General features: G+C 42.0%; 1 protein-coding gene across 5 annotated transcripts in view; it reads left to right on the top strand.

Moving 5' to 3' along the window:
• Positions 1-240: 240 nt before the first annotated feature.
• NRP1 (neuropilin 1) overlaps positions 241-27,207 on the top strand; it is a 116,057-nt gene continuing 89,090 nt past the window's right edge. For all 5 annotated transcript variants that reach the window (XM_082047175.1, XM_082047174.1, XM_082047173.1 and 2 more), the window contains exons 1-3: positions 241-377; positions 583-1,048; positions 4,351-4,525. In XM_082047175.1, coding sequence (XP_081903301.1) covers positions 982-1,048; positions 4,351-4,525 — 242 coding nt within the window. In that variant the 5' untranslated portion in view covers positions 241-377; positions 583-981. The remainder of the gene's footprint in view (positions 378-582; positions 1,049-4,350; positions 4,526-27,207) is intronic.

Below are 27,207 nucleotides of genomic sequence, written 5' to 3'. Positions count from 1 at the left end.
TGAGTGCCTCCGCCTGGATCGGCTCTACCTGCCGTGGCGGGGGAGGCCGCCTCCCGTCCCCCCTTTCCTCCTCTGCGTCCCCTCGAGCCAGCCCCCGCCCCGGCTGGGTGTCAGGGCTAGGGCTTGCCGTGTTTGTTTGTTGGTTCTTCCGCGCTGCCGATGTCTTGAGGGGCTGAGAAGGAGGAGGAGGAGGAGGGCGGGGAGGGGGAGGGGTCTGAGGCTTGGGAGACGGCGGCTCCTCGGCCTCTCTTATTGCCGCTGAGTTGCGCTCCTCTTCCTCAGGCTGCGAGCAGGAGCCGCCCGGGCGCTTCTCCCTTCCCCAACCGGCCGGGAGTCCCTGCGGCGGTAGCGCACTCGCTCGCCTCCCGCCGGGGCAGGTGAGTGCGGGACGCCGGGCACCGCCGCCCCGGCCAGGCAGAACCGCCGGGCATCGCCGCTCCGGCTGGGCACCGCCGGGCACTGCCGGTCCCGCGGGAGCCGCGGCCGCCGGAGAGCGGGGCAGGCGAGGGGGACGCAGTTTGCCAAACTCCAGCTCCCGGCTGGTCCCCGCTTACGGCTGCTTTCCCTTCCTTCTCTCCGCAGAGCACTCCCGCCCCGTCTCCCGGAGCCCGCCCCGGCAGAGCGCTCCCAAGGTGCCAGCAGCCGCGAGGATTTTTGTCTTGTCTTGTTTGTGTGTTTGTTGTCTTTTTTTGTTTGTTTTTCCCTCGTTTTCATTTGGCTTTGTAGTCTCGCTGGGAATGGCAGGGGCAGTAACGCCTGGAGAAGGAACAAGTGTGGGGAGAGGGAGCCGGAGCTAAATGACAGGATGCGGGCGAGTTGAGACACAGAAAGAAGCCAGCCTCCCTCTGCCCCCGGGACTGCCCTTGCGGACCGCTCTTTCTGCTCCTGACTCCGGCTCTCGGATTTAAGACCTACGAAGAGTTGTACGCAGAGGGCTTCTGTTTTTGTTTTTTCCTCCTTTCCCTGCTCTCGGAAGGGAAAATGGATTGGGGACTTCTCCTGCACTGTGCAGCCCTCACCTTCACCCTCGCCAGAGCTCTGCGAAGCGGTAAGTGTCACGGAGGACGTCGGGTCTCAGCCCGGGCAGGCGCTGCGGAGCTGGGCTCTGGGGCTGCCGGGGCGGGGGGCGGGCGGGCGGTGGGGCCGCCACCGACCTCAGCCCGGCTGAAGGGAACTTTGTGCCGGAGGAGGGAGGCGGCGCGGTCCGCGCCCAGAGACCGTCCACTGTGGCATGGCCCTCCGACGTTATTTTCCGCTCTTTTGGGTTGTTGTGTAAAGTAGGCTGCTAGTTCTCACTAGATCGGGACAGCCAATTATCTTAATAATGTTTCCTCCCCTAGGCAGTTAAATAAGTCTCGCCTTCGATATCTGAAAGATAATGAACACTTTAAAGGGAACGCTTCCTCTCCCCCTTTTATTTTTCCAAAGCATAAGATTTCAGATCATCGTGCCTTTTACTAGCGGTGTGTGTACCTGCAGGTAGTCCTCAGACGGAGAGGTCTCTCACTAGACTACCCTTTTCCCAAGTCTGCAGTTTACGTGCAACTTGCACAGTGCCAAGAGAGAAGCTGAGCTTCTCTATGAATGCTCAAGACTCCCTTCCAAGAGAGAAATCCCGTAACAAATGACTGATGTAGCTAGCGTACTATCAGGCAGCCCTTGAAAACACAACTAATTAAAAGCAGCGTGCTCCTCCTTCCCCGAACAATGCCAGAGCACCGTGAATATTTCACTGCATGATGCGTTTTTAAAGACGGTCTAATTGTGGGACCGCTTGACGTTTAGCTCTCGCATATAAAACAGCTCGTGTGAGTTTGCCTTTCCCGACAAATCCTGAGCAATTATTATTAACTAATTATCAAATATTTACTTTTGCCTGACTGGGTTTTCAGTCAAAGTAATTAAAAGAAGAGAGCACCCTCCACTTACGCTGGTATATTGTTTTAATAAGGGACCGCAAGTGGAGTGTTATGGAAGAGAGAGTAATAAAATCGTGTGTTTTATGATGGAAGTTAATCTCTTTCCCAATATGTTTTGAGGAGGCTGCTTAATTTAATCAGGACGAGCTGCCTCCTCCAGTGCTGTGGCACAGGAGTGAAGGTGGTAGAGGTGTGTGCCAAGCCCAGCTTGGGGATGCTCCCAGAGGTGCATTTTGTGCACCCCCAGCCCAGGTGAGGGGTGTGGGCAGCCACCTCCCTAAATCCCAGGCAAACCAGGACTTCTCCTAGGCCTGCACCCTCTGAGGGGTGGGAGAGGCCACCCAGGGCTCTTGTTGATCATTTCTCTCCATTGAAAGAAGGAGAATAGGGTGGGTTGCTGGGCAGAAGCCTCCACCGTGAGCAGTCAATGTGGTGGCCCTGCCAGAGTCACCAAGGCCATTAACCTCTTCTGTAACCTGGCAGACTTACTAGTGTTGCCTTCACCTACATGCAGTACTAGTGTCTGCTAAATTAATTCATTAACCTTACTTAGAACTAATGGTCCAAAGTCATTAGAAACTGCTCTTCTTAATCAAGTGTGAGAGAGATTGCACAGAGCCAGGGAGTCTAGCAGACCGCATTATCTTATTACACTGTCACTTTCCCAGAAGTCACAGATTAAGGAGCAGTGGTGGTAGTGAGTCCACCTCAGCATCCCCTGAAGTGACTCTGTCAAGTGACTAGAAGCAGCACTGCTTTATTTCAGGCATTTAACAGATGCCAGACTCTGCCATGTTGTTTGTAGGGCTGGAGTGGGCTTAATGAGACAGGATCACTTTCCGAGTGTGCTTACACAGGGAGGAAAATGCAAGATTCCCTGAGAGCCCCAGACAGCGGATTAGCAAGATCACCAGTGACAGCTTTTGAGCTTTGAGCTGCAATGCCTTTTGTTCTGGTCAGGGGAAACAGCCTGTTTTGCAAAGGCAAAGCAGAAATAAATAATAAGATAGTCTTTCCCTGCAACATGCTTAGCAATATCTGGGCTCTGACCATATAGCTGAGTACATATCCTCCCTTTTCCTCCTAATTTATGGCAAATAATTTCTATGAAGAGTGTAGCTTTATGCATTTTTGATGGGCACTTCCTCATTCATTTCCATTTGACCTGTTTTTCCTACAATAAAATCCCATGCATTTATAAATTCATGCTGAGAGAGAGAAATGCCATTTTGCTTTCACAGGGAATGTATTAGAAACAGCACTGCAGCCTGTATGTACCATTATTGGGACATAGTGATAGATAGTCTTGCTCTTTAGTGTGGCCATTCTTCCTGTCTGTACACTACTGTCATATTTTATTATTCAAAATTAAACAGTCAGTGTCTGAAGAAAGATTTTTTTTTTTTTTTTTTTTTTTTTTTTTTCCTCAATGAGGGTCTATAGAAAGAAGTCCATAGTAGTAAAAAAGTGATAAACCTGCACTGGACAGTGAAGTGAGTTACTATGTAGGTTGGATTTCTTATCCCTGTAAACTTTTCCTATGAACCTTAAAATGCAACCCTGAGAATGCTGAGCAAGATGCAACATACCACATTTCATTATCACACTTGATGATTTTGAAACTTTTGCAACTATTTTGCCCTTCAAAATAAATCTTTGTTGTTCTTGGGGGAGGAAGGAAGGGATGGAGGAAAGAGGAAAGGATGTTGTTCTGCTCCATTACTTTGATGCAGTCTCCAAGCATGAACAAACTTCCTTGAAGGAATAAATAGTGGATGGTTTCTGCTTCACTGAAACCACTTTGTTCTCTGCTAGCCTGGGTTTGAAGAGCACAGATAGTTTCAACCTGCCTAGATTTACGGTCTGATAAAGGGAGGGTCTGCTGTGAATGCGCTTGGATCCTCCAAGACAATCCCAGTGGTCAGTGACACAGACCAGGCTTATCCCGTAGCTGGGCAGGGGGTCAAATGGCATCCTTTTAGCCCTTCTCCCAGCTTTCCTTAAAACTTCATGCTTAAGAAGATTACACTTTTTGGAGACAATTGTATCTCTAACACCTCTCTGAGCCAACATTAATGCTCTTGTTTTAACACTGTAAGAGGCACTGTTTGTTCGGGGTGTGGGGGGGAGCTTTTTAAATGCATACTGTTTAGAAATGAGGTATGCTCTGCTACCTGCTGCCTCCTCAGCTGCTGGACTTAAGAATGGGCATGGAGAGGCAGGCATCTTCAGTAAAATGCAGCAGAGACACCGTTGGGTTAAAGGCATAAGGATGCAGCAAAAGTTTGTTTGAAGAAGGCTTCAACCCGCCCCCTTCCCCCCCCCCGCCCCCAGCATTCCCACGGCGGTCGGCTGCTTTGCTGCTGCGGGCTGAAATTGGGAGCTTGCCGGGGGGAACTGAAAAAAGCCAATCGGTTTGTTTCCCTTGCAGATAAGTGCGGCGACACCATCAAAATTGTAAACCCCGGGTACCTCACCTCTCCCGGCTACCCCCAGTCCTACCATCCCAGCCAAAAGTGCGAGTGGCTGATTCAGGCCCCCGAGCCATACCAGCGCATCATGATCAACTTCAACCCCCACTTCGACCTGGAGGACCGCGACTGCAAGTAAGTGCTGCCGCGCTGCGGAGCGACACGGCGCCACCTGCCGGCGCGCTGCTGCCGCCACCGAGCTGGGCTCCGCGCTCGGCTCCGCGCTAGGGTCCGCGCTCGCCGCCGGTTCCTGCCGCTACCGAAGGCCTGTGGGCGGTGTTTGCTGCGGCAAGGTGCAGGAAGTGCTCCGTTGAGCATCCTTCGGGGCGGAATTCAAAAAAGATTTTTGCAACTTTCTGAGCTTTATAAAGTATGTTTGAGTTGGGGCTGCCTGATGGGAGCGGCCAGCTGAGGATGGTGATGATGCGCTTTCTGGGAGTGTGATTAGGGTGAGGCACCGTTCTGTGTTTGTTGGCCTCCTTGCTCTCTAAGAGATTTTAAAAATAGTTTCCTTTCGGTTTGTATCCCCACAGCTACAAACGGCCTATGGCAGAAAGGCAATTTATAAATTGCCAGATCTTCTTAATGCAGAGTTAGTCTGGCATTTACTCTCATCCATTAAGGGGCAGTGGGCTGCAGGCCTGATAGTCATATTTTCCACTTTCTCCCTTTGCTGCTGATTTATAACCAGTAGCTTTTCCTTCTCCTCCTCCTGCTCTACTGTAGTGCCCTGTGAGGAGGAGAGGGACAGCCAAGGCTCCTGTTGCTCCCTGTGCTTGCACTCCCTTCAGTCATCTATTTCCAAGAGTGAGGAGTCAGAGTCTCACAGAAGCTGTTCCCCACTTTTCTCCAAATCTGTAAAGCACAGAGCTTGCACAAGGCAAGACATGGTCAGATCATCCCCTTCTTCAACATGCTCTCTGAATTCAGCCTACTTGTTTCATGAAGAAAATATTTTAGTGATTCATTCTTTTAAAATTTCTTGAGTATCATGGTTTTTTCATCCCCTTCTGACAACTGCAAGAAAGAGTTATTGTTCATTAATGCTACCAGTCAAAGATTTCTCTGCATGTCAGGAAGAGATTAAATTCAATAGCCATTGGTGTTTGGCATTTCATGGAAATATTCAAGATTTTAAAGGATTTGGTCCTGTAAAATGATGCTCAGCATCAACAGGAGTGGTTGTAACAGTCGTGGTGTTAGAATATTGGACTTAGAGAAAGAGAGCAACTGTACTTGAGCACTTAATTTTGACCATGCACTTCTTTGTTCTTGTGATTTAATAAATTGATTTCTTAGATCATGATTCTTGATTTCGCTTAAAACTAAGTTCTTTAATGATGTAGTGTGGTGCTTAGTTGCTTTTTTGTTGTTTGCTGTAATCTCTTACACATCAGCATTTCAGTTCAATAGTTGAGTTATAATGCAGGAAAACCCTATGCTCATAAAACTAAACTGTCTCTTTGTTAAAATGAGTTTTTACCGTAGTGTTGGAGCTGCAGCTCATATTCACACCATATGTTCACACGCTGAGTTCCCATTCTTTAATTTTTAATTCGTTATGCTCAGGCAATGATTCACTTCCCTGTGTCTTCCTGGTACAGGTTTTGCTTTCATTCTGTGGGGCATTTCTGATGCCTTAAAATATTTGTCTGTCTCTCTTTGTCTCTTAGATAGAGATTAGGAAATTAAGTCAAGCATCTTTCAGTGTCAAATCCTTTTTGTTCCTTGCTGGAATACAGGTTTTTCCAATGCTGCAAAACCAACACAGTCTTTGACAGCAGTAGAGTGGTGTACAGCATACAATTATTTAAAGAACAAGTGATCTTTGTGGCATAGTGTTGTGCTAAACAGTGCTAAACTGAGCTGAACAGGGTCCAGGGAAGGGATTGACTCCCTCCCTCCATTGCTCCCTTCTCAATATTCGTTGTCCACTCTCCCCTCTGCATTATTTCTTCCTCTGAACGAGGGCCCAGTGCAGTAATGAGATGTTAGTGGGTGGAAGGAAGTCTCTAAACAGGGTTGTTTGCATTGTCTTTGCAGTGTGCAATGGTGATGACTTTACTGTTATTTGGTCTATGTTGAAATGCTAGTTTTCTAGGCTGTGCTAAATCACTCAGCTGTTACTTCACTTACATTTAAAGCTGCTCTTTTTAACTTGAGAGGGATTGTATTTGTGCCAAAAAACTTAGGACCAGAATAACAGAAAATGATTTCAGCAACAGGAATTTGTCAACAATCTCTGTGGTTTGAAATTTCAGTGTCTACTTACAAAATTCACATTCCTTGTACCAAATATTGGGTACAGCAGGAGATTAATGCAATAAAACATATCACAAGATTTTTTGGTTTCGCAGCTAAGTACATTTTGATTTCATAATATACTTAGTTTATTAGCAACTCAGTCTGCAATCTAGAAATGTGCAATTTAGGTTACACTCTAGTTTATTGAAAGGTTTAGCACTGGAAATTAATAAACACTTAAATATGAAATGCAGATAGAAAATGAGAGATAGGGGAATTCATGTCTGGGAACAAAAAATACCCCGTACAATTACAGTAGACTGGAGGAGAAGATTAGTTTGCTGGCCTAGCTCCCAAAATCCTCTTTATAATGCTGTTCATTGCATCTTAGACTTTAGTGAGCATTGAAAACAACTTTAATAACAAGGACCCCTGAGCCCAGGGAGGGAAATTATGTGGCTTTGGAAAGGTTATCTTCTTGTTCTGTAGTGCCAACAAGAAAATCAAGAGACTTTACATAACTTTAAAAAAAATATTACTTTATATAGAGGGCTAGATGCATCGAAATGTAAAACTGGTGAAAGGTTGATTCTCTGAGGAGAATCAAAACCAACAAATCTGAGTATTAGCTGTACTGAAGCTGTTCCCAGTTAGTCTCTTTGTATGTTAGTGTTTGGAATTCCTTTTAAAAATACGCCCTTGATTTACCTACTTATTATGCTATGCTTTAATGAGTAAGTACTTCTCAAATGATGCCTAATAAAATTAATATATGTATGATTTTCTGACAATCTGAACTGTTTGAGGTGTTTTAAATTTCAAGCAAACACGGTAAAAATTCCTGTTTCTCTGGAAGCATTCCAAAGGACTCAGCTTTCACAGTTTTGAAGAATAAAGATACGCAAATAATTAAAAATATGTTCACACAAGCTAGATTCATCTAATAAAAAATCTTCTAGCCAAAACTACTGAACCAGCATAATGGAAATACTGGGCCTCAACTGGAAGTACACAATCATGTCAACCACAGATTGTTATCAAGGACATACATAATGAAAAAACACACAGTCTCTTTTTAACTTTTAACTTTAATGAGTGTTATGCCTCCTCTTCAGGAGGCCAAGAAACAGGAATTATGGTTGCACTTTAAGGGAAAAGTAATTTCTGTTTGCCATTTTGCCTTTTCTCAAGCAAGCCCAGATAATAGCCATGCATTTTTGGAGTCAGGAACATGGTTAAAATGAATAGAAGAGACAAAACATATGGCTACACATTACTTAAAATGCCCCAGTGTTTGTTGCATGTGGTAAATGCTTTTCAGCACTTAGTGCAAGCTGTACAAGTCTTGTGTTGCTGAAGTATCCTACTGTGTAAATGTAGACATCTTGAATATAGTAAAACTTTATACTTATATAATAAACAAGAATGTCACTGATACAGTACCTTGAATTTATGGAACTTTTCCGGTTTCCCAGCAATGCACACTATCAGCATGATAATTTATAATGGTTTGTGACAAATGTTGCTGAGCAAAGAGGTGTGTGGTTACATTCAGATCAGATGTCATTATCTAGGGAGCAATAAAAATTTCACAGACACTAGGTTAAAAACATTAAGAAAATAAATGTGAAGCTTCAGAAGAAAAGGGCTTAAGAAAGGTGGAGGGTTGGATAGAGAAAGCCCAATAGTGGTTTCCTTACTGACAAATTATTGACTTTGTTGCCAGACTTGACTGTATTGTTTTACAAGGTTTTCATAGATATACCACACTGCACAATTGTTTTATTGGCCGTCATTTATAGATATAGAAAGTAAATATCATACTTGCTTGACAATTATAGAATGTATACACATTGCGGTCAAATCACTTGGGATGGAAAAAAGGCCCATTTTGGAAACATTCAATTTGTAGAAGGAGAGATGTCATATATAATTATTCTTTATATTGCATTTACCAGGGATTAGTTACACTGATGAGATTAGTGCTGTATAGAAATTGCAGTCAGTTATAGAGTACAGAGCACAAAATACCTATGTTTGTTTATATAGAAGAAAACAGCTCCTCCAGATCCTTGAGTATGGAAGAAAGCATAGCTATCCAGGCATACAGAGTGAAACTATAGTTCCACGGAACTCCTGCAGACCTTAATGAAGTTAGAAATTCATCCACCCATCCATTTTATTTCTAAATAATGTCAATGGATTTATGCTATAAATCTTTAGGCATAGCAAACTGAGGCTGGTAAAATAAACAGGAGCAAGGCAAGCCACGGCTCAGCCTTTCTTCAGTTTCTGCAAAGTTTAAGCTTTCGTTTGCTTTTGTCTAAATCCTGATTCCTGTTCTTCCATGCAGCAAAGTCTGCTTTGTGCAGACTTTGTGTCTTGGATTTGTCTCATGCAGAGGCTATTTGAGTCCTTTGGGTTGAGCCGATGGGAGCCAGTGGAGCCCCGGATGGTGCTGAGCCACTGTGGCAATGCAGTGGTGCACGTCAGCTCCTGTGAAGGACATCTCTGGGCTGCCCACCAAGCCTTGCCTGTCAGAAGGGTCCTGTCAGTGCCTGCACATGACAGCTGCTTTCTGACTGCCCAGAGGGCTCACCAGCCCTTAACTGCTCCCACTAACAGACATCTCAGGTGTAATGGAGGGTCTGACCCTAATGCAGCCCCATTATAATTAAAAGCAATGGGAATTATGCCCTTTATTTCCACTGAGCTGTCTCCTGCAACACTTTGAGGCTGTGAGGAAGGGTGCAGCACAGGCCTTGTAGAACTGGTTTATGACTATATCACTCACTCTGACGGCAATTGTTAGTCAAAGCTTCCAAATTCCCTCTGCCACTGTTGAGCATGGCAGACAGGGAGCTGACTGCAGCTGGCAGCAGGAGGTAGGCAGCAGAGCTAGCAAAGGAGCAGATTCCTTCAGTCCTTCAGGGACTTTTTGGTTGAGCAGAGAAATCTGAAGGAGCCAAGACATCTGAACTTTCGAACAGAAATATGGTTTTAGTGGTCTGGCCCCACTCCTCTGAGCATCAGTATGGCGCTGTTAGCGATTTGCCTCACGATGAGGTATCCAAGCCTGGTGGGAACGTCTTCTCTTCACCTGATGAGGGCAACTGGAGGAGCACTTGTGCTCCCATGTTTGCTCTGATTTGAATTAACTAAATCACCCAGCCCACACACCTGGAGCCACCCCATGATGTGCTTCACCACAGGAGGTTGGCAGAGGCTCAAATGTCTCTGTCGAAGCCAGGCTCCAGGCAGCCATGAGCAGGACGTGGGGCCCAGCACCCACCCCCTGGGAAGGCCACACCTGGGCCCAAGGGGCAGCATCCCCACCCCCTTGTCTCCCTCAAAAATCTGTCTCTCAGAAGCTGTTTGGGGTTACTGAGAGATTATTTGGGAGTACCAAAGGGATGAGGGGGACCTTCCTTTATTCTGTCCCCAAAACAAGAAACAAATGTATTTGGCATAGTTTAGGATGAGTTGTTGCTGTGGATTTTGGGGACAAGTGATATCACATGTTTCTGGGTGCACTTTGAGGGCATTCTCTACTTTATGTAAAGCACACGAAAGGCTGTCTCAGGGGTTGTATTGCCAGACTACAGACAGGCCTGCTGGCCACCAGTGCTTTTTGGTGCCCTCTGGAAGGCACCAGCAAACCGTGCCAAGGAGAGGCACAGCCCAGGGCCTGCGCAGGGCCAGGGAAGCGAAAAACACTTGTTGCAGTAGTCATGGAGCATGTTACCTCACAGAGACACACAAAAATAATACTTCTTAACTTAAAGGTTCTAGATCATGTAAGTATGTAGAAGCGTGTGCTCTTTGCTACAGGATTCAGCTTGTATTCGTACGTGAGTATCGGATGCAGGTATCTGAAGATAATGCTGTTATTTTGTTGTGCTTTAGAGACTACATAAGAGTTGAAAGAGGTTGGAAATTATATGGCTTTTCTGATTGCACAGTGTAATAAACCCACTCTTTTGTCATTTATCCAGGCAGTTTACTCTTGTGAAAGTCTCTATTGTCAAACTGTTTAACAATTCTTTCTTTTAGAGTAGTGGTTTGGGTTTGAGTTTTCTCAGGAAAAGGTATTAGGGGAAGTATGACCAAACTGCCTGGTCAAAGCTAAAGAGTCTATGCTTGCCTGCATTTGGGGCTGAGATGTTGGATACAGAGCCTGGTTTGTCGGTCTATGTGTATGGCTGTATTCACTGGCACAGCAGAGTTTTGACTTGGGTTTCTATACAGTAGCACATTAAAATTGTAGTAGTAACAATAATATGCAGGTGTTTCTATTAATCCACATAATTAAGACAGGAAATAAAATTGAGGGTCAAATATGGATTCCCATAAGCCTAATCCTTCATCTTTTCTGTGAACAGAGATGGACAAATACAGAACAGAGGGCTGAGTCCTTTCTAAATTGAAACCCAGAGTCGTTGGCATTAGTCCCATGAAACACTCAATACGTTTTCAGTCAACCCCATCCTGCTCTCGTCTCTCTTCTCCTTTGCTAATGTAATTAAAAAAAAAAAACTAAGTGTTGCTGAAAATTAGTTTCTTAATTATAGCTTATTGCAAGCTATAACATTGAATCATAATTTGATAATTATGATAGAGATTTTTACACAGCTGATATAAAACCAAATTCAATTATTTTATTTTGCAGTATTTCCAAATAATGAAATTATATCTGAAAACAGGATATACGTACACTCACATATATATGTCTAGATTTATGTATCACATAGAACTAGTTGGATATAGGCATATATCCATATGGTGGATATACACCATATATCCACCATACACACACCTCTTTAAGACTGCATACATACACACATTTATGCGTATAGTATAGATTTCGTAGTTTATGTAGAAGTTCCTAAAGTAAATCTGCTAATTAAAGAGCTAATACCCATCTTAAGGCTGATAATTAGGTATAAAAAGAAAAAGAGACAGGATTAGTGTTCAGATCATGTTCCAAATGCCTCTTAATTGGGTGTTTGTAATCAATCCTGATTGCAAGAGGCAGTGGTTTGGCAGAATAAAGAATGAAAAAGGCTTAGCCCTACCATTTTCCTGTTAGTTCACTTGGCTGTAGTATTTAGGTCAGGATCCAGTGTCAGACAAGGTAATTTTGTCAGCCTTAGCGATCCTCATAAAACATCTGAAAATCTTTTCTAATGATAGTTTTTCAAGCTAAAAACTCTCTCAAGCTGAAGAGTTATTTTTATCCAGAATCTTAAAAAGTGTTTTCAAGTGAACCACAGAAAACACTTTGTTCTCCTGGCTGCCATCCACCACTGACTTCTGAAATCAGGTCCGAGTTCACTGTGGGTCTTTCATTGCATTGACCTTGGCACTTTTCTCACCAAGCCACAGTTTTCCATCACAAAACCACACAGCTTGGTATAATGATTATTTCTTTATCCCAAGTAACCAAACTATTCTTTAAACATGGTGACAAATTTCCCTCCTCACTGTGGGAAGCAAGCACCTGGCCATTTCCAAATAGAGTTTTAATGAACTTCCTGAAAAATATTTGAGAGACGTTTAATAAGTCACCTGCCAACTTTTTGGGAGCATAGGTCATTTGCTTTTCTGTAGGAATTCACAAAAATGTGAGAATAACCCCCTTCCCAAGTCCTAAACTTCCATGGAGGAAATTGATTTTCATGGGCAGTATTGAAGGTTTTTAAAAACGTAACCTCAGAAAATCAAATTTCTAATTTTTTCTCACAGATAAGGTACTATGAAACTCTGTGATCCACAAAGCTCGTTGTGGACTGTGTGAGCTCTTTAATAATAAATTTAAACAGAAAAGGATTGTGCATATTTAGACTCATCTTTGCATGTTAATAGCATTACAAGTATTTTACGTAATGCTATAAAATGAAGAATTTAAATGGCTCAAAAGGACCATTGAGAAAATATCTCCGTATGTGCAAGAGACAGCCATTTGACGTGGTGATTTCTTCCAGAAGAAACTATGCACATCCCAGAAGCACAATAACCAGCTGTTTCACAGGAGAATCTGGACAGTTGTCTGCTGCCTTCCACACTGGTGCAGAGCTGCAGTGGTCTCCCCTAAATACAGATGGGCTGAGACTCACACTGAACAAGAGCCAGGTTTAATCCCTTCCTTACCCTCCCAGCAGCTCGGGCTCCGCTGCACATTTGTGCTGCAGGCTGCTCTGTGCCCCCATGGGAAGACACAGCCCGTCAGAGCTGTGGGGTGGGAATGGGGCTGGAGCCCCACTGTGAGGGAACACACACTGTCCTCCCCGTTCAGCCCTGTGCTGTGGCCATGCCCATGCTCCCATGCTCTGCTGCTTTTCATGTCAGAAAAGAAGATAGTTAGTCCTTCTTTTTTTTTTTTTTTTTTTTACACAACTCCTTCTTAAATTGGAAGTTCGTAACCTAGAGAAAAATAGATGTCTGTTCACACCCATGTGATTATTCTGTTTCAAGCTTTGAGAAATGCTCCCTCACAGCCAAAGTTTTGCTCATCTTATTCACATAAACAGTCACGCTGGAGTCAATTAAAACAACAGACTCACTTGTGCAGGGCTAATAGGTAGGAGATACATTCATGGCAACACAGAAATTAATAGTTACTTTTTATAACAATGGATTTCAGATGCTTGTAGAGTAATTTACAATACAGTAGAAAATTCATCTCCACTCTTTTTTATCCCCTCAATTCATAAATCACCATAAATAAGTCATCATTTCTTGTCCACAATCTTAGCTCATAATAGTGAAGGTTTGGACAAGTTGTTAAGTGCGTGGGCAAGAATCAAAGTTCGCCTTGTTGTAGGATCTTTTGCCAATCTGTCATTAAGCCAGACAACTTCTACCGACTTTCCTCTGATGTATTCATCTGCAACAAGGGAAGCAGATCAGCACTTTAGAAAAGCTTTAGCTTGATCACCATGCAGAGACGTAGAATACGCTGCCTATTTCCATAGTGATCACTCCACTTTGCCAGATACAAAATGGGAGGCTTACATCCCTCATGCTAAAAACCCTTCTTAGAGGAAATCCTAGGCTGTCGCTACATTTGAGTAGCTTTAGCTAAGTCTGGAAAAATATGCAAAGGTAGCTCTTAAGTAAGAGCTCCTCTTTTCTGTTTCATAGCCATATCCATAATCTGTTTTGGAGACAGAGGCATAAGATGTATTAACACGGCAAGCGTATGTTCTGATTGCTGAGTGGTTTTTGACATTCCCACAAAACCCCTGAGACTTTGTGTCACAATTCTATAAATTTTATCTATTTGTATATTCATATCTGGGCTTAAATTCCAAACTTCTTTATATGCATTTACAGCAGACAATTTAGGTTCATCTCCTTGAATTTCAGATGGCAAGCAGTTAAAGCAGGTACACATTTTAAACTATATAATCTAACGTTAATTCTCATGCATTTCAAAAGTTTTCTGTTGTGTTTCAACAGCACGTATACTATCTATGTAGGTATATAAAATAGATACATGACCACAGTGAGCTGCAAAGCAAGTGAAGACAGCTCCACTGATGCCAATAGTGTCGCACCTGCTAATAGCTCGAACACAAAATACCATGCGCATATCATATTAAGTTCCTTACTGGTTTCCATTTTCATTTATCCTCCACAGCTATGCTAGATGATGGCCTTCAAACAGCATAATAGCCTTCTTTATCTCATTTCTCTGACATCATTTTCAAGTTCCTTATTACTGTTGAACAGTGTAGCTAATAGTGCCCAAATTGCTTCTCATTCTTCCCATCATACCATGTCATTATTCAAGAAAGCAGTGCTCTTCAGCCTTTCCCACACAAATAGCTCTCCCCCAAACTAAACTTAAAACTCACTACCAAGAGCCAATCTCACATTTCCCAGGCAATTAAGCTCCTTCTACTGGCTATTCCATTTTTACTTTGCACATTTTTACACTTTTTAATTAACCATACCTATGTACTCCTTGAGACTTAAACCTTTGTCTTCTAAAGCCTAGTCTTCATACACTGTTTTTTGTACCAGTTTAATGATTTCAATTAAGGTTTTGTTTGTGTATAGTTAAAACAATTCAGCACACACTGGGGGATACATGTGTTCTGGTATAAAGATGTCTTATGTCACTACTTTTGCAGAAATAAATGTTGCTAGTGTCAGCAGTTTGTAGCAGGGACTGTACTGTTTTATCTGTAACGATTTCTAAACTGATATAACTAAAGTGGCTGTAAAAGCAACGTATAGATCTACTTCTGTGTTACATAACTAGCCACAAATGCTAGTAGAGGCTTTTGGATGCCGCATTCACTAAATTTCTTAGCAAAATTAATTAGAGTGCAAGTTGCAAATGGAAATACAGACATATATATAGATATATATATATATGTGCATACTAGGGGCCTTTCTGACACATCCATTTTCTCCCAGCTTTTACTCTTTGAACAAAGGCTTAGGCAAAGTGTCTAAGATAAGCAGTTTCTCTGCCCACTGTAACTTGCTTTTTCCAGGGAGGTTTTTTTTAACTTGCCTCACTAGGCAGCTAGATAAATTACTGTGGTGTGACCTTCAAGTACCTCGCTTACTCCATGGAAATTCTCCATATGCACCCTCTCACCCCGTGATATTCCATATGATGTGCAAGGTAGTTTATCCCTTTTCTTAGTTATTCCTCCCCTCCCCCCAATATTATAAAGTAAAAACATGTTCATAGGTGTAAACACAGTTCAGCTGATGCTCTGAAATCAAACTCTGAGTGATCTGAAAATAAACATCTGATCACTGGGTAACTTCTGCACGTCCCCATATGCTCAGCATAGAAAGGAAAATATATCCTTCCTTGCCACATCCCAGCTTCAGCTCTTTCTCATCTGAAAGATAACAGATAATTTGATTTAAATATGTAAAGAAAGGAAACAGTTTTTCATGGGCCATGTTCTCAATTTGTCCAAAGATCATTCTACTGAAGTTAGTGGAACACCAGTGATTTATATCAGCTGAGAAGCTGACTCTACATTTCTACAGTTCCCTAGAAATTCTCGGAAGAAAGGCCAGTATTGTAGCTGAAACAGCATTAACTCAGAGTGAAGTCAGTTAAGGTTTTGCCATTCATCAATATCAAACTTTAATACTCATGTAGAAAGGGTAGGAACTTCTTAAAAGTAGATGAAATAAAGACCAAAGTCCTTCTGTCATGTGTACAAACCTTTCTTTCCACTCATAGCTTTAAAGGAGTACACAGGATTTGGTGCTAGGGTACTGTGGCTGTTTACAGTGCTAACGTCCTCATGCTGCCTGATCATGGGCAAGTCAATCATCATCTTTGTGCCTCAGTTTTCTTAGAGAGAATATTTCTCTAGTTTGAAAATATCTGAGGATGCACTTATTAGTGTTTGTGAAGTCCTTAGAGATTGCTGAGTGGAAATGTAGTGCTGTATAGTTGTTATTTGCCATTGTTTTGTATTTGTTCATCTTCTAGTTGTGCATTTTTTTAATGATATACTGCTGTGTAAAAAGGCATGTGGCAGTCTTTTGACTTTCAGAAAGAAGTGTTATCCAAAGAAAAATAAAGAATAGGACCATGTTCACGAGAGACACATTATCCGCGATGAGAAGAATCTGTAACACACACACACACACACACACACACACACACACACACACACACACACACACACACACACAGCACTAACTCAAAAATGAGCACCAAACAGCATCCAAATGCAAGCAATTTCAAATGTGTGCATGTTGCCAGTACAAAATCAGGCCATTCCACAAACACGGCGTCCCCCAGGAGCAGTGAACCTAGCAGCAGCAGCGCTAATGGCTGTCTTCTCATGTGCAACGAGGGAAAGTAGCGCTTTAGAGCTGCCTTGGGCAGCTGTTAAGTTATTCATTCCTAACTTACTTCTATAAAGCTGTTATTTGGTGTAAGCAGATGACACAAAGATTTTGGGCCTGCTTTGTCTGCTATGGGAGGAACATTCCCCATCCTTGCATATAGGGTAAAAGTTTGGCTTACTTTGAGTCAATGGCAAAATTTCTCCCCAGTCTCATTTGGAATAAAATAAATATTTTAGGCTTCAGAAAAACCTTTTTTGAAGAGCACTTTTCTGATACCAGTGAATCTCACAGAATTTTTCTCAGTGTAGACATTACTTTCAGTGTGTATAGGTGAGCAGAGGCCCATGAGTTTTTCAAATGCATTTGTATTGCTGAAACAATGATGAAATTAAAAAAAAAAATCTGTTGTTAAAGTACATGTAATGCATGAAGGACTGTGCTAGGTCATCTACCTTGTTTCTCAACCTCCTTTCAGAACATTTCAGGCGGTTTTGTGGTTTGCTTGTTCCACCTGATGCCTTGTCCTTCCCTATCTCCTCTCTATTAGTCATGAGAAAGCTCACACTCTCCTGAGTAAAACACAGTCATTTTCTCTCTCAATATTGTCTACTCTGAGTTGTGGACATCATAAGTCAGGCCTCGAAAATGTGTGAAACTTTATAAAAAATCCTCGTATCTCAAAAAGTCCCATTGATTTCTTTTTCATTTTCCATCTGGTATATTTTGGGGGATTTCTTCTGGGACAATAATAGCCAGAAAATTCCTCTGCCTTAAAGGAGAAGTTTGGCAATACCATGATATCAGCAGCTGATGCTTTAAAACCTGCTACTTGTGATAAAAATCATGAGAGCTGGCAATGTCGATTCTTCCTGAAGTCCCAACTTCCTGATGCTGTTTCTGTTCTCAGTCACAGCCCTGAAACTCCCACTCACATGACAGACTTACAGAAGAAAAACAGAAACAAAAGGAAACAGAAATATCAATTTATGTTGTTTTAACTGCTTGGCTATATTTCTTCACACCTCACTGCATGATCGAGACTTTCAGAAATAAACTTTTTGTCCCAGAAAAGCAAACAAACAGACAAACAAAACCATAACACCTTTGAGTTTACCACCCTTTCCTCTGACTATACATAAAATAGCATTAGAACTCCTGTTGTTATTGAGGTTACATGTTAGTTTGGCTTTAAAGCTAACTTACACCAGTGAGAGGGGAGTTGTTTGAAAGCCATTAAACAGAAGGACATGACTCTTGGCTCAGGAAGACCCTGATCTGCAAATTGCTGGCATATTTGGGGCAAAGATCACGCTGGTTGCTGCAGGATCTATACGCTGTCCCACTGCTGTCCCCTGGCAGGCATGTTGGAGATTAACGAGGTGGATTGATATGGGAAATCTTTCTTATGTCATGTTCTTTTATGTGTTGTGCAGGCTTATGTTTTAAGGGGATTGTTTTCTTTCAAATATCACACAAAAATACTGTACAAAACAGCTAACATCATTGACTTTACTCCACCTAACTATACCACGTTTATGTCTACATGTGTGTGTAGCGAAGTCAGTGAAGTAGTGACTGACTGCTTTGTATTTCCATTACAGTTTGGATCCTTCCCCGCTGCAGTTACAATAACTGCAGTGGGTCTAATCTGATGTGCACATGCTGAGAAGCGGCTGTATAGCTCTAGACTCAGGGGCTGTTCTGAAGGACAAAACTAATTTTCAAAACATTTTTATAAACTCGAGGAAAATATAATGTCTTTACTCTGTTATTACTTTAAAATAATAATCTCAAACTGACGTGGAAGCTGTTACTCAGTGAGCGCTGGCCCCTTGGAAGGTTTCAACTTGTCAAGTTTAGCCATTTTTTGAACGCACAGAGGAAGTCATTAAGGCACATCAGGCTGCTGATTGCTATTAAACTCTACAGAGAGTTCTGTGTAAAAATCAATGCTGTAACAGGGCTACAAGAATCTAAGAGGCAGGAAAAGCTTTTCTTTACCCTCTGGTAACTCAAAAATGGATTAATAGATTTTGTGAAACCTCCAAAAAATATCACCTATGAGCCAGGGTCCAAATGTAAACCTCTGTGACAAAATAATACAGCTCAGAAAGCCCTGAGCATGTGAAAATGGGATTGTAATGAAACTGTCACTGCTGTAACCTCAACTGTGTGTTTTTGTGCTGGAGAAATCTCACACATCTGCACAAAAACGCATGCATGTGCTTATTTATTGTATCCCAAGGAACACCTTTTTTGATGTATCGCCACTAAGGACCTGTAGGGAAAATGCATTTTTAGTAAAGTATAATCTTGTATAGCTTTTGCTGGAAAAGCACTACAAGAATTTTCCAGATGAGTGCAATCTCAGCATCAGTGAAAGTGTTACTTAGATGGCTGGTGGGTTTTGCTTGTGTGGGACTTGCACTGAAAAATGCAACACAGTTTGCTACCAGTTGAAGACTTTTGTAGAAAAAAAATATTTGTCATGGGAAAAATGAGTTTAAATCGTATTGGGAAGTTTTATTGTATACATGTAGTATATAAACCAGGCAAAGTCCATTGTCTGGCTCTGCGGCCAATTGCCATGAAATGGCTTAAATTCAAATCGTGCAGTTTTCCTTCCCCAGAAAGCAGAGTGGCAGCATTCAGTTCAATTCTTGGCATGAATTTAATTCAATTTGTGATGATAAAATGTTGAAACATATTTTTAATTTTATTATTTTTCTTTGAGTCTTATATGAAAATAAAATGTTCTGAAGCTGTATTAAATTTACTTCATTCTATCATAGGATCATTTGGGTTAGAAGTGACTTCAGGAAATCATCTCATCCAACTCACTACTCAGAGGAATTGCATTTCATATAATACAAAAGCTAAAATGAAGCAATCCATGTAAAACCAAATGTTTCCATAAAACAGAAAACCTAGCCAGGATGTTTCAGAACCTTTATTTTATGGCCTATCGCACCCTTTCTGCTCAAGTAAATACTAGTTTCTCACCGTCACTCTTTGTTCATTTTAAAACTGTATGTTTAATTATTTTATTGAAAAAAAGGTTCCCTTCTGGTTTTCCATTTTAAAATACATGGAAATATCATGTAGAATTGACCCACCTTAGGAGGGCTGAGGGGTAGGGCCTCAGTGTGTCCTTACGTAGTGGCTGCAGGGTGCCACTGGATCATCTTCCGCTGTCTCAGCTCAGCCCAAAAAAGACATTTTTAGAGAAAGCATGAGAGTGAGCTGTGTCAGTACGAGGGCTCAGGGAAGGCAGGACTTAAGACCAAAAAAAATGGCTTTGATCCAGGCGGAGGTAAGTTTTGCCCAAAGCTCACCAAGGCTGCGGGTGTCTGACAGGTTCACTCTTTCCTGGGGAGCCACCACTGTGCATTCCCCTGAGTCCACAGCGAGGGCAGGTGGTCATGGCCACAGCCAGCATGGCAAACCTCCAAGGGTATCCAGACCCAAGACTGAGGCCTGGAGAAAAGGATCAAAAATAGGCTTCTGTTAAGGACCGTATCAAGCAAAGAAAAAGCTCTTAAGGAGTGATTTGGTAAAGCTTGTTTTAGTGTGTATGGTCTGGACTGGCTGTAGCAAGGGGGCAGATTGCAGATCGTTTCCTCAGCACGGCTCTGCGGATGGAGGCTCCTACACTCTCATTACAGCAGGGGAAAATCCACTTTTCTTGCATGGATAATTTGGAAGTTATGAATCAGCCTGTTGTTTTTATTTCAGTGGAGTACAGACAAGAGTTGTGTAAAATGAGGCTGCTGCCTGTCTGTCAGGCAGCTGTAGTTTTTTACCCTGCAGCCTCTTTTAATGTGCATTCTTGGCGAATTCTGAAGAGAAGCAGTCACAACTGTGCGCTCAGACGTTAGAGCAGATCTAGTCATTGAGCCAGGGACTTCACTCGTGCATTGCCCTGTGTTTGACGCAACCATTAAGCATCCTGACCCCGTCACCAGAAAACCGAATTGGTGTCTAAGTTAAAAGGCACTGTAAAAATATGCTCTTGAATCCTCTGGGTTTGAACAGAGATTAATATTTTCTTGCAGCATATCTACTTTTCCCAGGTGTTAAATAGATCATTTGCTGTCTGCTGGATTTTAGGGTTTTTTAAAGTAGGTGTCAAAGGCTATTCCAGCCTAACTCAATAGGGCCTTACGGCATGAGAGACAGTTATGTGCAGAAAAATGCCCATCTCTCAAATAATTAGCAATTATCTGTCAAAAAAGCTTCTGAACTGACTACAGTAAGAAAAACACTTTTCATCTTCAGTGGTTTTGTCTCCCTTTTCTCCCTCCTCTTCACCTCCCTCCCCCCTTTCCCCTAGCATTTTTTGAACAGTCTTTGCCAAACGAAACACTGATGAAAGTAACTTTCAGTGGCTGAGCAGTTCCCTCCGTCACCTCCTCCCTGTCCGCCCCCAAGATTGCAACAGACATCTGCCTTTGTACACACCATGTCAGAGTCCAGCAGGGACATTTTATGGTCATTGTTTCTCCAAAATAAATAAAAGCAGCACAGACGATGTGAACTGACTGTAGACATCCCATTGCTAATAAGGGAGCTATGCTGGTAATTGCTAATAATGATGCAGTGTTTCGTCATGGGAACACTGTTCTAGCTGTAATGTGGATCTGGCCTGAATAAAGTGACACAGATGGTAGCATTATTGCATATTTCTTTGTTGTGGAAGTTGAAATTTTACTGTGGGAAAAAAAAAATACTCCTACATTTCCTTCCAGTTATTTCTTTAAGATAACAACACTGGCATGCTTGATCTGTGAACTATGTCAGTGCCACCTAAGGAACCTGAAGAAGAGGCTGCAAAGTGAGGAGAAGCAATTGTTTCCACTTAGCAAAGGAAGCACTTAGATGCCGTTTGACAGAATTGCATTCGCCTCCCTTGGCAGGGATGACCCATTTTGATCACACGCAACAGCCAAACAACAAACAGCCAATTTGCAGTAAATCAGACTTTAAACATCTCTGTAGCTGCTAACTGAAAGACTCGTTCTGGAGTCCTCTGTGGTGAACCAGAGCTCCCACATCTGTACCTCAGTCGTCCGAGAGTGCCTCATTGCATTTTTGCAGGCTGCAAACAGCGGGAGCACAAGCTTTGTGGGCCAGCTCCTGGGTTGCAGCTTTCTTTGATGCACACAAAGTACGTGCTCCTCTGGGAGTGCCCAACATCCTCTGTGCTTGTGTGCACAACCCCTTCAGCACCCTGGCGAGCCAAACCCAGTGGAAGCACACACTGCTACTTTGGCCTGACTGCAACATTTCCTTTGAAAGGTGTTTGTAAAGCTGTGGCAACACGTCAAAGATAAGAGAGGCAGGAATCGGTTCTGTTTGCCAAGTGCCTGCCTTTGTCGGCTCCGTCCACAAGAGCAGCTACCCTCACTTTTGAACTCTCCGAACTTGCTGCATATTCACCCACAAAAATCACTAGCTCACCCAGACCTAGAATGTCAGGGCCAGAGTTGTCCTTCCTGCAAGATGAGGTCACAGCATTGGATCAAAGTCATACTATGCCATTTTACACCACGTGGATGCAACAACCAGCCAAGTTTTAAGTCCTAAGCACAGGTGTCTAGTAACTGTCCGATGTGCATATGGAAGTTAAACCCAGAAGCCAAACTTACAAGCTGAATTTCATATTTTTTCCCCAGCATTACACCATTCTCATCCACCCTTGTAACTGCATTCTCAATTTACATTTCAGAGGATTGCTGCTAAGGTCTAAAACTTTCCTGCTTGTCTTTCCTTTTGCAATTTTCTCTCTTCATCTGGCAATTCAAAACTGAGCTTAATAATGCCTTTTTAAACAGTTGAGAAAGAGTGATCCACCAAAGAGGCTTCCCTCTGTCAAAAGAAGTGTGGCACAGTATCAATTACCACATGGAGGGAACATGCAGCAGAAAGCAGTGTTGGTTTGTGTGTAGGAATAAACTCAGTGTATTTGCTGCAGAGTTTCCCCGTAGCTGGAAGCACAAGGCATGAGCAGTAGTGGTAACCAAGTGTCATTTAGAAATGATTATGAGAAAAAATCATGATAACATGCAGAAAGAATACTTAATTTCATGTAATTCTTCCTTCCAAAAGCTGGATTTCTCCACTAAACTGGATGTCTGGGCATCTCCTGTGGCTTATGGGGAGAGAGCTACCTCCAGCAAAAATACATCCCACCTTAAGACTGATCACTAAGATAAATCATTCTTTCAAGGTGCCTTTATCTCTGTCCGCAAATGACCAAGTGATGACTAGCTCAGAGTATCTCCCTGGGTTTTAGACAACTACTGTAAGGTGAAATAAATTCCACCCAAAGTCCTCAGAAATGGCTGCCCAAAGTGGACAGGAAAATTAACAGACTTAGATAGCTGCAGAAGCTCATTTCTGTCATGATAGACACAGAGACAACTGCCAGGGTTGGCACAGTATTGCCCATGTCAACAAGGTCAAAAAAATCTCGCAACTGTTTGAAAATCATTTGCCATGTCACAGGCTTAATGCACAGCAAGCGGTATAATTGGATTACAAGTGAAAATGGAAACCGAAAATGATCACAAGACCTTTTATGTTCTGTTTATATAGAAGTTAATATTTTCTTCAAGAACTGAAACTGTTGTCTTAAAATATATCACATATTGATGTACTTACAGTGTACAACTGTTTGCCTGGGCAGTGTTACTGTCTGAGTCTCCCTGGGGCAGGCTGACAGACCTGTATTGATGGGTCTGTGGCACTCAGAATCACTCCTGCAGAGCACATGCACTGCAGGAGCACACTGGTGGGCAGTTAGAGATCTCCTGTAGCAAAGAAGATACTTGATAGGACATAAAGATATGAACAACATCTCTGAATTGAAAGGAAAACACCAGAGTGTAAGTGTACACAACACAGACTACCTCATTCAGCAAACGCAATTCATTCATTTGAGCTTCCTCATTCTTCTCTCAGCACACACTCAGCCCTGTTTAACATATGCTTGAACCCCGCTTTATTGAGTGTAGCCAACAGGTGCTTACAATTAGGCACACGCTTAGTAATGTGACTGAATTAAGGCCCAAATATTCCTGCTTCAACACATGAACAAGACTGTTTCTATTAAGATGGAGCATCACACGCTAGGATTTGTAGTCACTGCAGACCACACCACGTGGTCGATGAGGCACTATGAAATGCTTCTATTCAGAAGACTGCTCACATGCATCTATTTAGGTCTGAGCTCAAAACTTTTTCTTAATGGGGGTCAAAGTAATGAGTGTGCCTTTCACCAAGTTAAGAAACCCAAATTCTGAAGTTCTTGTTGCTGTGAAACTCCCACAGATGAGAAACATGCAAATCGGATGCAGTTCATAGACTCCTGGCAGATTGCTAGGGCAGTGTTCTTAAGTTTCTCATGTTTTGCTAAGTTGTAGTAAGTAGTTCCACAGTTTAAAATTCAGGAAAAATAGAGGACACTGCATTTTCTCTAACAAAGTGATTTGTTGTCTCCACCTTATGTAGCTAAAATAGAATGGACTTAAGCAGCACTAGGTTAAGCAGTAATGACGCCAGCATTTTCTTTTTCTGAGGCTTTAGCCAAGCTAAGGATGCAGTGCTAATCGAGAATTGTTTCTCTTTTTCCTTAAATAATATTTTTATTGAGCAAGAAGCGGATGCCAGAATGGCCTTTTGATCAGCTAAAAACAACAGTGTCTCTAAGGGAATCTTTCCTGTTTATTGTATGCTGCTGCATTTGAAAACTGCTGGCCTACAGTAGAGCTAGACTCCTTAACATACTAGAAGCAGAACAAAACAGGATGAGGCCAAAATGGGAACTGTATATCACAGGAACTTGGAAAGGCAGGAAGTAACAAAAGAAGTAGAAATTCTTGATTAAAAGTGTAATTGTACCAGCTTGTGCAAGAGGATAATGACTTTCAAATGTCAGCCTTTGTGCCTGTTCATAATGATAAAGCTATTAAACCATATGTACTCTTCTTAATTCCATTTCTCATGGCAAGTCATTTAGGATTCAAAACTATTCTGTCCGCTAAATTCTAAAGTATTTATTCAGCAGTATATCCAAACAGTAGATTAAAAGGAGTGCTAACTAGAGCAGTGCCAGCCAGGACTGCTGCAGAGTAGTTTAAAATATGTTGGAGATTCTGCTATAAGCCCCTACTTTCAAGGATTTAAATATCAGCCATAAAAATTCACTCCCAGGATAAAAGTCAGCCAAAGTGAATATTTAAACCTAATTTGTTAAAATAAAAAGGCATAATTTTTGTAATTTAGAAGTTTAAAGTGTAAAAAGCAATAAAGTCTAAAAACATTTTTTTACAGATCTGTAACTGAAAAGTAAACCTATTTCAAAACTAACTCAATAAGAAATTAACTCATAAAGCAATCAGTGGCTTTACTATTTCAGAAAATTAGTTATAGCATAGATAGTCACAAACAAGTTATCAAGTTTTAAAACAACTGCTGAACAGTTGAGTTTGGTCCAGCTCTGCATTGCTAATGGAAAAAACCCATTGGCTTCAGTGGTAATTAGATTAAATGCTTGCTTCCTCATCAGGAAGTTGGTTTCTGGAAGAAAAAGTAAGAGCTCAGTTTTGCAATCACAAAGCTTTGTAAAATGTTCACCTATAATGTCAGTAAAGCTGCCTCCAAAGACGGGAAGACAAATGTTGTGCTGGTGTCACCATGGGTGCTTCAGCCTTCCCCAGAGTTTGGTCAGTGTCAGTGCTTCTGATCCCAGCCCGTGCCATTGGTGTTGCTTCCAGACTGAATGTGGTAAAAACATGTTTTGTAATTGTAGGCACATGCCAACAGAAAAACTACAGAATAAATTGTCATTACCAGATGGTTCAATGTTTCAGAAGGGAAGACGTTAACAGAGAATTCTGTGGCAGCTTCCGCAAGTCCTACCCAGCAGGTGATATTTATGAACTGTTTACAAGATTTTCACATATGGCATTCTAAAGAGGTTTGTAACTTTTATACTCTGCCATCCAGTTTATTTATTTTACAAAAATCCCACTCCAAAGGTCAGCTATGTTCTGTCTGTCTCAGCAAGTCCAGGCCCAGGGAAAAATACTGAACATAATCTCACCATGGAGTAGTTAACCAAATGTGCTTTTAAACTTGGTAGAGATGGTTTTGTATCTTATTCTCATATATCTTAGACCCCATGTCTCTTGGCTTTAGGTGTCATTTAAATGAGAGCACTGTTTAGCATCCCTTTCACATTCAAATGATATATTTGTGTTCTTTTGTGTGGAAATGTCTGCATATTTTCAACACTGCTCAATTCATGTGAAAGCAGACAGGAACAAACCAAGGAGACAAAGATTGTGTCAAAGTGGGTGAATAAGACTGGAACGATCATGATGCATCTATTGTTCTTTTCAAAATCTTCAGAAGAAACCTTCCTTTCCTTTTCCAGCTTCCAAGCAGCACAAGGAAGTTCATTTCAAACCCTTCCAGCCTGACACTCTGCTCATGGTGTTGGGTTTCCATCTCTGAGCTTCTTCCTTTTCTCCATCTTATTCAGGCATGGAGACCAAACCCAGTACTGACTTTCCTCCTTACCTGACAGCAAAACAGATGCTTTCTTTTCTTCTGACCACATCGTAGCTGTGAACCTGAATAAACTCCATGCGAAGTAATGAATTGCAGGTGAAATTCAAGTAATGCAAATGCTGCTACTCTCATCTGGTCATGTAATTTTGTGGGTGCAAAACGTGCTCACGCACAGGGAAGCCACAGATCAGCTTTTTGAGTTTTATCCCAAATGTCACTGGAGCTGGGAGGTATTACTACCTCAAAGTTATACTTACTGTAGAAGACCAGTGGTAAAATTTCAACAATTGATTGAATGGTTGAATATCTGATTCACATAAGCAATATGATTACAGGGCAGCTATTATTTATACAATGCCTGATTTGTGATATATGTTTATAATCAATTGCAAATTATGTGCTTTTCAAACATCTGCTGTAGTTTACTGTGAGTCTATTAGAGGATATCTAATATCCAGTAAGAAATTATGTGTAAGAAATCCATCACCTCTCTTCTGGCAGAAGAGCCTTGTGATTCCAACAGAGGCTGTCTATCTTCTTTGTTTTATTGACCCTCTGAATTTGTGGATCTGAGGCTCTCTGCTGAACCATCATGGAAATACCTTCATGATATTTTCAAGGCTACCATAATAAACATCTTTTCTGACCAAAAGAACAAAGCAGCTCTTCAGTGTGTAAAAATGGGCACAGCTTTAACACAGGCATTAGTTCAAAGTCATGAAACAGCACTAATAGAAAAACAACAAAAACCACGTTTTCAAGTCAAAATCACAAAATCCTTATTTTCATCAGCTGGCGATATCATGAGCACTATTCCTTCTAGGAATACTACTTGCGTGTAAAGATTCCCTTTGCTCTTAGGAGTCCAATGTACAAGCTTTGGAAGCAGGATGTGTGGTTGCTCATAGTATGCATAGTGGAGGTTTGCAATTTCTGGTCCTATGCAAGTTTCGTCAAACCACCATAATTTACAAATTCCATCTTTTTCACTGGAGGAAGAACACTCGAAACCACATCTCAGCTTCAAGGTATAAAAGCAGCTATTAAATATACCCACTGCGACATGTTTATAGGTGTACTAAGGAGGACTTGCCTTGGGCTAGGCCTCAGCAGGTTAAATTGCATCCACTTAATTTAATAGAGCTGTGTCAGTTTTC

Source organism: Streptopelia decaocto (assembly GCF_964273445.1).
Source record: "Streptopelia decaocto genome assembly, chromosome: 2".
Taxonomy (NCBI): Eukaryota; Metazoa; Chordata; class Aves; order Columbiformes; family Columbidae; genus Streptopelia; species Streptopelia decaocto.
The sequence above is the reverse complement of the archived record's forward strand: the minus strand, read 5'-3'. Positions and strand labels throughout refer to the sequence as shown.